The following is a 14,372-nucleotide window of genomic DNA, read 5'->3' on the forward strand; positions in this document are numbered from 1 at the left end:
ATCAACCTTAATTTTCCAATTTTCTTTATTTCATAGTAATTTAGGGTTAGGGCTTGGTTAAATCTGGATTTTATAGCTAAATTGTACCTATATGTTATTGTCCTTTAGGTAGGCGTTGCATCTATTATTGTATGAAAAGTAAAATCTATCGCATGTTTTATCCCCAATCTTAGGGACGATGTCTAGGTCTTGTTTGCTGTTATATGTATTTTCAGCCACCAAAAACACATTGTTGACCTTTCCCTTGTTTTCTTTTATAGATAGCCTTAAGCCCATTAAGGAGGATACCATAAATAGGCTATTTCTATTTCTGTTATATTTTTTTGCATGCTGTAAATTTGCATATTCCCAAAAAACCAACTTATAACAACATTTTATGAGTTGATGGTGGCTAGTAGAAAAGTGTACTTGAACATCTGTAGATCTTATCTCACCCTCCAAGGCTTTGCGAGTGCTCTCCGCTATTCCATCTGCTCTCGTACACCCCGTGCCTCTCTTTATTGAAGATCCTTACAGGGTGTTTCATTAACAAGCTTTGTAGAGAGCCATTTGGCTTAGATCTATAGGTCATCCCACCTCTAAGTCTTGCCACGGAAGTCTCCCGTGTGGGAATAATATCCAGCCACAAAACAACAGGGGTGAAACCACTGAGGTGACAGTGGTGGTGGATCTCATTGTTGCCCTAAGACCCAGATTGCCTAGTCAGGCTTTGCACTAGGTTGCTAGATTTTGCAATAGTAGTCCCATTAAAATATACCAATTAAAATATTTCTTTTAGAAGTTGACACATACAAGTAGATTTTGTATCCTTGGTAGAGTCTTATAGTTCATGAGCTATGATCATTTGGAGATTGACCAAGACTGTAGGTAGAGCCTTATAATACACAGGTTTGATTGATTGGAGATCGACAAAGATAAATTTGAATGGGAGAAACTTAAGAGATTTCTAACGGGATTGCTTGCAAATAATGATTACAACAATAATGAGGGTTTTCCTGCCCTATATTAGATTGTGTGTTTGTGTGTGTGCCCATGTGTGCGTTTGTGTGTAGGAGTCCCCTTTTTGTGTATTTCTCTGAGAATTATAGTTGTAGTATCAAAATTTTAGAATCAACAATTAGTTATATGTTTTAGCTAGTTCATAGTTATCTTTTTTACTCTAAAATTTGTGTTTATGACTATTGACTATAATTTTTTAAAAACTTGTGAGCTATTTTATAGATCTTTGTTTTATGCAATCAATGAGCTTTTATTTGTATTAAAAAGCTTTAATCAATTCAACTTTGATTGCATTGCAAGCAGATAAGCTATTAGATTCACCCATATTTATTATTTTTCTCAATATCTTGAACACATTATATATAATATCTTTAGGATCTAATCACAAATTTTGTTAATTTATGCTGTTTGTTTGACATAGTGAGGCAATCAACACTCTTCTTGAGTCTGGGGTGAAATCAAGCCATGTTGAAACGAGCGATAAATCTAGTCTCCCAAGACAAGTGTTGGAGTCCTTGTTCAAGATAACTGAAATTAGTGAGGAGCCATCTGCAAATACAGGTTTTGTGACTGCCATGAGACTGAAAAGGAAGTCAAAGAAAGTGCCTACACAAATATCATTGGCTAATCTATCAGTGACAACAGATGCTCTACCTAAAGATGGTATGTGGTCACTCAACTATGTTAGCACCTTCTAGGATTGGAATGAAAGCACTGAGGCTTTTAAAATCAAGGTATAGATGTATTGTGTTTATGGAGAAATTTGGCAGTTTTTCGATTACTGGTGATTGAATTGTTTTATTGCTAATTTGAGAAGCTAAAGGAAATGTTTTGTTCTCTTCTTATCGTGTATGTGATAATTTGTATGATGGACTCACAATAATCCCTGTAGATCTCTATTTACAACGAAACAAATGGATGAGTTGGGCAATCACTTGTTATAAAAATTGTTAATTTAATCCTCCAGCCACAGATCATATAAAATATCTGTTTAATAAGCGAACAAAGCATAAGAAATGATCTAAAGAAATTGATCATGCTTTCGTTGAAACCTACGAGGGGCCTGTTTTTTGATGCTTGTTAGTATTCCCACTTCAGTGTGAACATGTTGATACAATCAGTTTGCCCATAATATGTTGTGAGTTAGATTCCTATGGTTCAAGTTTCTTTTCATTCCTTCTAGTCTCCTTAATTCATTTTCCTGAATGATTCCAGGGTAGAGAAAGGGAGAGATAATTACCTACCCTCTTCATTTTTCTAATTTAGTGATCTGTTTTACAGAAGACTGGTAATTTATTATACAGAATCAGAAGAGTTACAGAATTTGGTTCATTATAAGGTTTTGCTTTTCATATGTACGAATGCAAAGTTGAAAATTGGGGCAGCTACGGGAATGGGATGAATTTCCCATGAGAAACCCTTCTTGCCCCAGGAAGAATTTGAATTGGATAAAGGAAATTATTAATAATTTGGTTCGGCACTTCTCTCGTTGTTATTTAATGATGCTCAAATTTATTTGGGCAAGAAACATTATGACATGTGTTAAATATATTTAAAGCAAATTTAAATTTGTGTTTTCCCTCCAAGTTACAAGTTGGCCTCATCATGTTGGCCTGCCCCAATGGTCGTGACGTTTTGCTCAAATGAACAGCTATAAATATACACCTATCCCCCAACATTCTTGGCAACGATTCGGTGTGCTGTGAGGCAGATCAGCTTGGGTCCGTGGCTCGCAATGTCTTCTTGTGGTTCGCATATCTTTCAGTGACTCGCATCACATTCTCTATGGCTTGTTGATATTATTTCTGTGGCTCGCATTACATTCTCTATGGATTGTTGATGGCTAGCATTACATTCTTTATGGCTCGCATTCTTTAATGGTTCGCATTACATTCTATAGTTCGCATTGTATTTGTGGATCACATTATCCCTGTGGCTTGCATGGTTACCTCATATTGTATCTGTAGCTTGCATTATGGTTTGCATTGCTATCTCTGAAGCTCATTATCTGTAGCTTGCATTATTTCTGTGGCTCGTAATTCTTTGTGGCTCGCTCTTGTTATCTCAGTGACTCACATTTGATTCTCTGTGGATAATAATTCTTTGAAGTTCTAGCATGTAAATTCCAACACCTTATATGGAATTTACTACATCGGAGACTGGATCACAATTATTTACTTAATGAGATACAAGATTTGCAGCTGGAATCAACAGTTGTTTTGTTTTGAGAAGACATGGGAATACAATCAGTTGTTGCACCTGACATTCAATGGATATAGGACTCCAACAATGGATATGTGCTCTTAGTTTATTTTGTCGTGGTACATGTCTCAGTCCCTTTACTATATGCTGGCGAATCTCGCCTTCAAAAACCCAGGACAATAGATCTAAGCATTGCTTCTAATAAACCTGTCACTACAAAATAGTGAATCTCGCCCCGTCGCTCAGCCTTTACTATATCCTGGTGAATCTCTCCTTCAAACGCCCAGGACAATAGATTTAAGCATTGCTTCTAATAAACCTGTCACTACAAAATAGTGAATCTCGCCCCGTCGCTCAGCCTTAGTTGACTGCACTGTAGACAGTGGTGCTACTCTTGCTAATCTATCTACCAGTCAGCAATTGTATAAACTCTGCTCCTCAACCTGCCAGTAAACTTTTCTTAACTCGCTTGATGTCTTTGCTGTGTTTAGGATGGTATCAATGGAATTCTGCCTTCAGGACTTGATCCAATACCCTGAAGGAGGCTTCGACAATTATTTCGAACCCTGCAATTAACTCTTTGTACCAGAATGATTATGTTATGTAAAAATTAGTTAGATTAGGTTTATTATTTAATTTTCAGTTAAATTAGATGAAAGGGCACAATCATAAGATCACGCCCTTTCCCCAAAGGGTGTCCATGGCGGTATATAAGCCAGGAACCCCAATTGTAATCATCATCATCTGTAATTCATCTTTTAATAAAATATTTATACATATATTACTGCTTTTCAAGAATTTTCCACATTATCTGGTATCAGAGCAGGTTGCTCCTCGGATTAGTGCTGCACAAATTAATTTCCGACACCGTCATTACACTCCGCGTATCTGATACCCTCTCTTCCTCTACCGTCGACCGTGCTGCCCACTCTGACGTCCACTTCCATTGACTTCCGGCACGCTGTTGAATCATAGTGTTAAAACTGGTCCGTACGGTGTGTGGTGATTTCTGCAGAATATCTGCACCACAAGAGTTGACGGTTAAAACTATTATGACTGCTCAAAAAAGACGTAACTGTTGGCAGGGGATGTAACAGTCCATAGTACATACGATATATGTAACATATATATATATATATATATATATATATATATATATATATATATATCTATAAAATATAATATATATATATATATATATATATATATATATATATATATATATATATATATATATATAATATAATATATATAAATTATATCTATATATATATATATATATATAAAGTTAATTTAATTAATTAAAATTATTTAAAAAAAACTTATGTCATATAATTAAATTAATTAATTTAATTTAATTATTTTAAAAAAAATATTTAAAGTGGCAAATACACGCCCCCGCAAACCCGCTCAATGTCGACAATGACAATGGCAGATTTTCAAAAAAAATTGTTGGATTTGGAGCATAAGATAAATAACAACCACGACGAGGTCAGTAAAAGATTAAATGAATTCCAGATCAAGCTTGGGGAGCAAGCTGACAAAATAAAAAATCTTCACGATACGACAAATCGAATAAAGATGGAAAATCAACATGTTCAAACAGAAGTAAACATCAGAGATGCCTTAACAATGCTGAAAATTCTGTGTAAAAGGTCGAATTGTACACCCGAACAACTACTAAAAGAAGGTGAAGAGAATCAAGAACACATCTCGTCAGATTTAACAAAGTCAACAGACTCTCATGAAAAAGTTGAATCCCCCAAAAAATCAGCGACACCCCGCCAAGAAGCAAGTAACACAGCCTTTACAAACAAGCAACTTTGGGATACCTTTACTAATCAACACCCTTTTTTCGCTCAACCATTAGCAACATACTAGCAAAGGGCAAAAGTCGAGATGCCTAAATTCGATGGAAACGAAAAAAACAATGTTGCATGGATAAACAAAGCAGAAGAATACTTTGAGATATATGACATCAATGACGGTGACGAAAAGCTCAGGCATGCATCCATGAAAATGGAAGGAGAAGCATATAACTGGTATATGTGGTGGAAAAAAACAACACACATCATTAGCTGGAGAAAATTTAAAGATGCCTTCTTTAAAAGATTCCAAGGTGTAAGAGAAGAAGAGTTCTTTTCAAAACTCATCAAGTTACGACAAAAAGGAAGTGTGGACGAATACACTCAAGAATGGGAGACCTTAGTAACACGAGTACCTGGGTTATCAGAATCTTGTCTAATTCAATCATACATCTCGGGACTCAAAACCCATTTACAAGTAGAACTTGAAATGCATGACATTTCATCAATAGAAGTAGCAAGACGAAAAGCAAAAACAACCGAAAAGAAATTCGAACAAATATTTTGGTCAAAGTCCGAAAAAACATATTCAAGACGAAGAACACCTCAGTATGCGGACGCAAAAAATACAAGATATGTTCCACCACATCGACGTGAAGATGAAAAATCTAATGTGGAAATGCAAAGGATAAAAGAGGGTAAATGCAAGCGCTGTGGTGAGAAGTGGGACCCCAAGCATAGGTGTGCTAAAGGAAAAGAACCAAAGAACCTATATAATTGTGAAGCAATCAATGATTCAAACAGTGAAGATTCTGACATAGAGGAAACAGAAGATTCCCCAGAATTCTCACCATAATTAGATGACGAGAGTATTCCGCAAGTGTCATTATCAACCATGACAGGTATATCACAACCTCAGACCTTAAAGTTAAAAGGACACATAAAGAAGAACAACGTAGTGGTTCTCATCGACTCTGGTAGCACACACAATTTTTTAGATGCAACCATGGCAAAGAGACTCAATATTTTTTCATTTCCTTTACCAAACATGAAGGTGATGGTAGCTGACGGTAAGAAGATTTAAAAGGTGGGGAAATGCCATAAGGTTAAATTGCAGATTCAAGACTTTAGTGTAGAGTCTCTGTTTTTCACATACCATTAGGAGTAGATGTAGTCTTAGGTTTCCAGTGGTTACGAACTTTAGGTACTTATGCCGCCAACCACCAAGTACAGTTTATAAAATTCAAATGGGGAGGTCAGAAGTACAAATTACACGGATTCCAAGCACCAGAAAATCAAATTGTATCATCATCGCAGATGATGAAGATGATTCGAAAGGGAGCACCCGCTTATGTAGTACAATGTCATCAGTTAGAAATGTTATCTGCAAATATGACCAGTGAAGAGTCACCAGAGATACAAGATCTAATTAGGAAACATGAAAAAGTATTTCAAGACCTACCTATGAAGATGCCGCCTAATAGGGAAATTGAGCATACAATAGAAGTCAAGGCAGGATCAGACCCGGTCAACATCAAGCCATACCGATATCCACATCACCAAAAAACAGAAATCGAGAGATTAATCCAAGACCTCTTAAAGTGTGGAATCATCTCGAAAAGTAAAAGTCCTTACGCTGCTCCAGTGGTGTTGGTAAGGAAGAAAGATGGGTCATTCAGGCTATGTATTGACTATAGGGGATTAAACAAAATAACAATTAAAAACAAGTTCCCAATCCCCTTTATCGACGAAATGTTGGATGAGCTACATGGCGCAAGGTATTTCTCAAAATTGGACTTAAGATCAGGCTACTATCAAATTAGAATCAGATTAGAGGACATACCAAAAACGACATTCCGAACACACGAAGGTCACTATGAATTTAAAGTAATGCCGTTTGGATTAACCAATGCACCAGCAACGTTTCAAGCAACTATGAACGAATTATTTCGCCCACATCTTAGAAAGTTTGTATTAGTATTTTTTGACGATATTCTAATTTACAGTAAAACTTGGAAGGAGCACTTGCAACATTTGGACAAAGTTCTTACACTACTTAAAGAACACCAATTTTACGCAAAAAAATCCAAATGCACCTTCGGAAAGGAAGAAGTAGAATACCTTGGACACATTATATCCCATGAAGGCGTAAAGGTGGACCCTAACAAAATCAAAGCTATAAAAGAATGGACCAAACCTGCTAATATATCCAAGCTAAGAGGGTTCTTAGGTTTGACTGGATATTACCGAAGATTTATTAAAAACTATGCACATATAACTGCACCTCTAACAAATCTTTTAAAGAAGAATTCGTTTCTATGGGATGAGGAAGCAGGAAGGTGTTTTGAAAAATTAAAGGAAATTATGTCTAATGCTCCCGTATTAGCAACACCAGATTTTTCTAAACCATTTATCATTGAGTGTGATGCTTCCAGATTCGGTATAGGTGCAGTATTAATGCAACAAGGACATCCAATAGCTTTTGAAAGTAGGAAGCTCAACAAAAGAGAACGCCTCAAATCCACATACAACAAAGAAATGCTCGCTATCATGCACGCACTAGCTAAGTGGAGGCAATATCTTTTGGGAAGTAAGTTTTCTATTAGAACAAACCATAACAGTCTCCAGCATCTCCTTCAACAAAAAACACTTTCCGAAGAACAACAAAAATGGATTGAAAAAATTGCCGCTTTTGACTTGGAAATACTACATAAAAGAGGTAAAGACAATGTAGTAGCAGATGCCTTATCCAGGAAAGATGAAGAACCAACACTACTTGAAATTTCGGTTGTTGTCCCTGAGTGGCTTAACGAAATTCGAAGTGAGTATGCCAAGGATCCGGAAATAACGACAATAATCAATAACCTTCCCAACAACTCAAAATTTGAGTGGAAGAATGATATCCTATGGTATAAGGGAAGAATCTATCTAAATAAAAATTCCAAGTTTAAGTTTAAGATACTCAAGGAATTACATGATTCACCGTCAGTTGGACATGTAGGATTCTTTAAGACTTACTACAATGCACGTCAATCCTTCTTTTGGAAGGGAATGAATCGTGATATTCAGAAGTATGTAGCAGAATGTGACACATGTCAAAGGAATAAAAGTGAAAATATTACGACACCAAGATTACTTCACCCTTTAAACATTCCAAATCAGAAATGGGAAGAAATCTCGATGGACTTTATCGAAGGATTACCAGTATCTGAAGGCAAGGACAAGATTTTCGTAGTAGTCGACAGACTCACCAAATATGCTCACTTTATGGCAATAAAGAAGTCATACTCAGCAAAAGAAATCGCTGAAATATTTTGCAAAAATATATATAAGTTACACGGTTTTCCGAAAGTCATTGTGAGTGATAGAGATGCCAAGTTCAAAGGTAATTTCTGGAAGGAATTGTTCAGCCATATAGGAACCTACCTAAATATGAGTTCCGCTTATCACCCTCAAACAGATGGCCAAACAGAGGTTGTCAATAAATGTTTGGAGGCCTACCTACGTTGCTACGCTACAGAAAAACAAAATAAGTGGGCTCAATGGTTACATCTTGTTGAGTGGTGGTATAATTCCACTTATCATACATCAACAAAAATGACGCCATTTCAAGCTCTATATGGGTATGAACCCTCGAAATGGAAGGATCTAGCTATTGTTTAGACAAATCTGTCCGCTGTTAAAGATCAACTAGAAGAAACCCAAAAAATCGTTCAAATATTAAAAGAAAACCTGAATAATGCAAAGAATCATATGAAGCAACAAGCAGACCGTAATAGAACTGAAAGAGAGTTTGAAGTTGGAGAATGGGTATTTGTTAAGCTCCAACCATACAAACAATTATCCTTAAAACAGAAAGGAAAAAACAAATTGGCACCAAAGTTTTATGAACCTTATCATATCAACAAAAAGATTAGCCAAGTTGCGTATGGTTTAAGCCTTCCAGAGACAAGTCGTGTTCACAACGTCTTCCACGTATCTTGCCTTAAAAGGGCACTAGGTAACAATCAAACAGCGCAAACAACACTTCCATCCCTAGATGATGAGGGAAGAGTCATTTTAGAACCAGAAGGTATTTTGTCTACTAGAGAAAGAAAGCTTCGATATCGTACTATCAAGGAATATCTGATCAAGTGGAAGGACTTACCCAAAGAAGAAGCTTCTTGGGAGAATGAAGCATTTTGTCAACAACATCCGTCGTTACGTATGCTTTGAGGACAAAGCATTCTTTCGAGAGGAAGGCAATGTTATGTAAAAATTAGTTAGATTAGGTTTATTATTTAATTTTCAGTTAAATTAGACGAAAGGGCACGATCATAAGATCATGCCCTTTCCCCAAAGGGTGTCCATGGCGGTATATAAGCCAGGAACCCCAATTGTAATCATCATCATCTGTAATTCATCTTTTAATAAAATATTTATACATATATTACTGCTTTTCAAGAATTTTTCGCATTAGATTACTTCATAGAACTGGGTCTATCTAGTCTCCAAATCGACCTCCTATTGCTACTTCGATTGATAGCAAGGTGGAATCAGCCTCAAAGAATGTGTCTCAACCTACATTAATCAATTTGCTGCTATTGAGAGGAAGAGAGCGATATGATGCTGTTACAAGGATTGACTTCAGCTTGTTGATCAATTTGGCCACTCGATCCTACGAGTCTTGGCTATCACCAAAGAGACTCGGCCCGTTGTTCATTAGAGAACTAGGTCCCCTCCAAAGAACTAAATTGGCCCTCAACTTATCTACAATTCTGCCTTCATAAAATATCATGCACCTGACACAATAATTTGACCTTTTCTAGTCTTCATGTATTCTCTTGCACCCGATCGCTGCAATGGAAAATTCCCAAGCAATTGATTCCGTGACCAGAAGTCAATTTGACCGTCAAATATTTTTGGGACTCGAGCTCAGTTTTAAACGAGATTCAATAGGTTGGCAATATTACATAAAAATGGTCCCTTGCAAATACACCTTATGAATGCGCTTAATACACATCAACTCTTGTAATGTTAATGCTCAGATCAGCCCTTTTGAAGGGAGCTTGCTGTCTCCAAGGGATGGTATCGATATCTACATGGATGCTTCAATTATGTTTGCCACAATCAACTCGGCCTCTAATCAGACTGGTATACTGCGGTGATGATGAAAGCTACAGTGACAATGAATGTTCTCCTTTGACTTAACACCTGCGAACAATTCTTCTGTTTAGCACTGATGAGAAGTCTGGATGACTTCTCCTATCCACTAGCTAGGGTGTATCATTACAACACTTAATATAGCCTTGATCCTCTAGGGTGTATCATGTTAATTTTCTTAGTGCTTCATAGTTATTTGATTTGATAATTGCATTTACATCATTATTCACCATTGAATTCACTCCATAGCATTAAACATTATTAGCAATTATATAGAAAGAACAATAACTTCAACATTGCAGCGGAATAAAGGAACATAGGAAGAAAAACATGCACAAGGGACACCAAGATTTTGGTCAGAGACCAAGGCAAAAACCCACAAGGAGAAAACCCTTCCAAATTCTTCTTCTTCTTCTATTATATTGTCATAAAAACTTAGAAGTTCAACATAGAGATACAAATACCATCAAGCTTACGGAAGCCTATACAAGGGTTGTTCACAACTTCGTTTGTGAACAAGATTCACACATTGTCATCAATGATTCACCATACTGACATTAGTGTTACAACATATAAATATTATAACAGATGTACAAATAACCGAACTGAGGTCTAGGACTGCCATACGTATCACTGGACTGTTATGCTAATACTGCTGAACATATTGCTGAACTAAGGTGTCACTACTGCTGTACATATCACTGGACTGAGACTGAGATATCACTACTGCTGTACATATCACTGGACTGAGACTGTGATGTCACTACTGCTGTACATATCACTGGATTGAGATGTCACTACTGCTGTACATATGATGCATGTGATGTTGTACATGACTATGATTCCGAGGGTTATACATAAAACAGAGGAATGAGACTCCAACCATACTATGATATCAAGGACTGCTCTGTGATAGAACTGAGATATCAAGTAATTGTGAAGCTAAACAACTATGGTTTCATGATGCCATAACTATGAAGAGCAGAGATACCAATGCCATATATATATGACTGAGATGTCAATGATGTGTAATGCCAAACCATTGTGACTGAGATGCCATGCATAGAGTAACACTGAGATGCTATATTTGTGATGGTGAAGAGATGCCAATTGTGATGCTATACAATTGATCATGCCATACATACAGACTATATGGCAAAGTTGAGACTCTTTCTAGTGCCTGGACGACTCTATGTAAAAGACTGTAATGCAATATGCCAAGACTGTAATTGAAAACTATAATGCGATACTGCCAAGGCTGTAATCCAAGATTGTAATGAGATACTGCAGAGATGGGAAGAGCCAAGACTGTAATGCGTACTGTAGAGATGTGAAGAACCAAGATATAGTGGAATGTGAGTACCATAGATGCCATGATATAGTAGAATGCAAGAACCATAGATGCCATATCACGGAGGTAAATACGAAGCACAAAGAGCCATATATAGAGACCATCTACAGAAAGTAATAAACCTTTCCACAGAGATGCCATATCAGAGATGCAATAGAGCAAGACTAACAACGATATCATGTCCATCCCAGTAAGAACGCGATCATGGAACAAAATCACAGTGTTGAGTGAGAATATCCATGAGATCAAAGAACATAAGTGCGAGATAATAAGAGTAATGCTGAGACCATAATCTATACAATGCAGAGGTAATGCGAAAGACGTGTAGTGAATACTAGTGAAACCATATGCGTAGACTGTGCCACTGTAACCATGCGAAAATCATAAGGATTGTAACCATGCGAAATCCTGCTATGAGTTGCCAATTCACTATGCTATGCGAAGATTTGCTCTGTTGTGCCATGCAAAGTCAAATTCTGAGCCAAAAGAGATCAATACCTTGAGGCATGCGGAGACCATCTTTTAGCCAATCGAATTTTGATTTGGAGAGCAACTCAATAGCATATTTATAGTGGTTTGTCTTTGGCGAAAGGTTGCAACCCTTGGAGGGAGCCGACCTAATATCTTTGAAGCCAACCTCAAATTTTTGTATTTGAATTTCAAATAAAAGTAATTTCCCTTCAAATAACCTTAAGCTGACTTGGAATGTTAGGGCAGGAGACACTTAGTAACTTTAATTTATAATTTTAAAATGCAAATCTATGCCAATTAGATTTGAATTTCATCTATGGCAATCAAAGGAAATTCATCCTGCAACTTCACCACAATTTAACACTCCCTCTCAGCTAGGGAGGAATTTCCATCAGAAGCCTCATGTCTCATCATAGGTGCATCACAGCAAATCTCAGTCAAGTGGAAGACAGACAACTGCAACATCGAAAAGACTCATCTCATAAAAGAAGAGGAACCCTACTTGTCAGACATATATCTCAACATAACTCAATCATCCGCTGAAGAAGAAGAAGAAGAACCATCATAGGGGAGCTTCCGACTTCTACCCTAACTGTGGTTTTGCTTGCTACATGTTGTTCTAAATTGTGATTTCTATTCCGCGGATTAATAGAGTAGAATTGTGTATCTTGTTTTTAGTTCGAAATCTTGAGCAGTTGCAATTTCTATGAAATTTCTACACGGTATCAGAGCCCTGAAATCACATTAGAACCAATATTTCAAATCTGTCCCTCAGAAATTTCAAATTTGCAGCTTCAATGTAGCAACTTTTCTTCAGATTCGGGAGAATGTATTTCAACAGACTAAGATTGGAGTATGCCTTGAAGGGCAGCTCAAATTTCATAGCCAAGAAGGACCGAATGGACGTAGTGCTTGATGATAATGGTGTGTTAGAATATGTGAAAACTGAAATTGCAAAACCCCAGCAGTTTGATGCATAACATTAAGCCTAATGGAAGAAGGATGTTGCAAAGGCCAAGAGAATTCTTCTAGGAGGTGTGAGACCATGTGGTCTCAAATCTCTTTGGCAAAGAAACACCATATGCTATGTGGAAGACACTCACTGAGCTATTCGAAAATAGCAGTGACCATAGAAAATTGACCTTGAAAGACAAGCTTCGAAACATTAGAATGTAGAAAAATGATACTATTGCACAATCTCTCTCCAAGTTCACACAAGTTCGAGATGAGCTTGGAGGGGTTAGCGTGAACGTTGTAGAAGATGATCTGGTGAGCCTAGCTCTTTTAGGCCTTCCAAAATCCTAGCACAACTACCAGGACTTTGTGAAAGGAAGGGAAAAATTACCAAATTGGGAAAGTTTGTGGTCTGATTTGGTTTAAGAAGAGTTCAAGAGGAATATCAGAGATGGAACATCATCCAGAGAAGAGGATGAAGAAAACTTTTCCTTGGTTGGGAAGGGGAAGAAGGGCAAAGGGGAGAAGACCCAAAGCAAACTTGAATCTAGCCAAATTAATGGCAAGAAGAAAGCCTTGAGCAAGATAAAATGTTTCCACTACAATGAATACGGGCACAATGAAACAAAATGTCTGCACAAGAAGTCCAACAAGAAGCCTTCAGGAGGAGCAGGAGGTGAAACACTGGCTTCACAATTTGAATTAGACTTCACCCTAATAGCATGCATCGCCAACACTGTTATGGGGAGTGTGTGGTACCTTGATTTCGGTGCCTCATTCCATATGACAGGGTGCAAGGAGTTCTTCAGTAACCTAGAGGAGAAGGATCTCCAGATGCATATTGAATTCGGGGATGATGGGAGGTATCGTGCTACAGGAATTGGTAATGTCACCTTTGAGAGGGAGAAAGCCTTTCGTCTTCTCCTCAAAGATTTTATGTTTGTACCTGGGCTGAAGAAGAACCTAATCTTTGTAGCAGTGTTGGAGGATAAATGATGTTATTTTCAATAAAGGGATAGTCTTTCTGAGACACATAACTACCCGTCAAGTGAAGCAGATTGGAGTTTGAGTCAAGAACCTGGAGATTGCGTTGCATTGAGTAGCACAGCTGAAGGAGTGCAGAGTCAAGATGTTGGAGAACTCTGGCATAGGAGATCGAGTCATCTACACAATGGTGCCTTAAAAATCATGTAGCAAATTACCAACTATCTCTCTAAAGATTCCCTTGATCAACAGGATGTCTGCAAGGATTGCACATTGGGGAAATATGTCAAATCCACTTTCCATGGCCGAGATAGCAGAGCAGATGCAATCTTGGAGCGAGTCCACTCTGATGTTTGTGGACCCTTTTCTACAACCTCCACAACAAAACATAAGTACTATGCTATTTTTATTGATGATTTCTCTAGAAAATGCTGCATCTTCTTCATGCGGAAGAAGAATGAAGT

General features: G+C 37.3%; 1 protein-coding gene across 2 annotated transcripts in view; it reads left to right on the plus strand.

The window, feature by feature from the left end:
• Positions 1 to 14,372, plus strand: part of LOC149152198 (smr (Small MutS Related) domain-containing protein) — a 254,098-nt gene that overhangs the window by 156,077 nt on the left and 83,649 nt on the right. For both annotated transcript variants that reach the window (XM_089442988.1, XM_089442987.1), the window contains exon 7: positions 1,421 to 1,662. In XM_089442988.1, coding sequence (XP_089299114.1) covers positions 1,421 to 1,662 — 242 coding nt within the window. The remainder of the gene's footprint in view (positions 1 to 1,420; positions 1,663 to 14,372) is intronic.

This window comes from Pinus tabuliformis, chromosome 9 (assembly GCF_031772625.1).
Source record: "Pinus tabuliformis cultivar Carrire ecotype Pingquan chromosome 9, CPIR1, whole genome shotgun sequence".
Classification (NCBI taxonomy): domain Eukaryota; kingdom Viridiplantae; phylum Streptophyta; class Pinopsida; order Pinales; family Pinaceae; genus Pinus; species Pinus tabuliformis.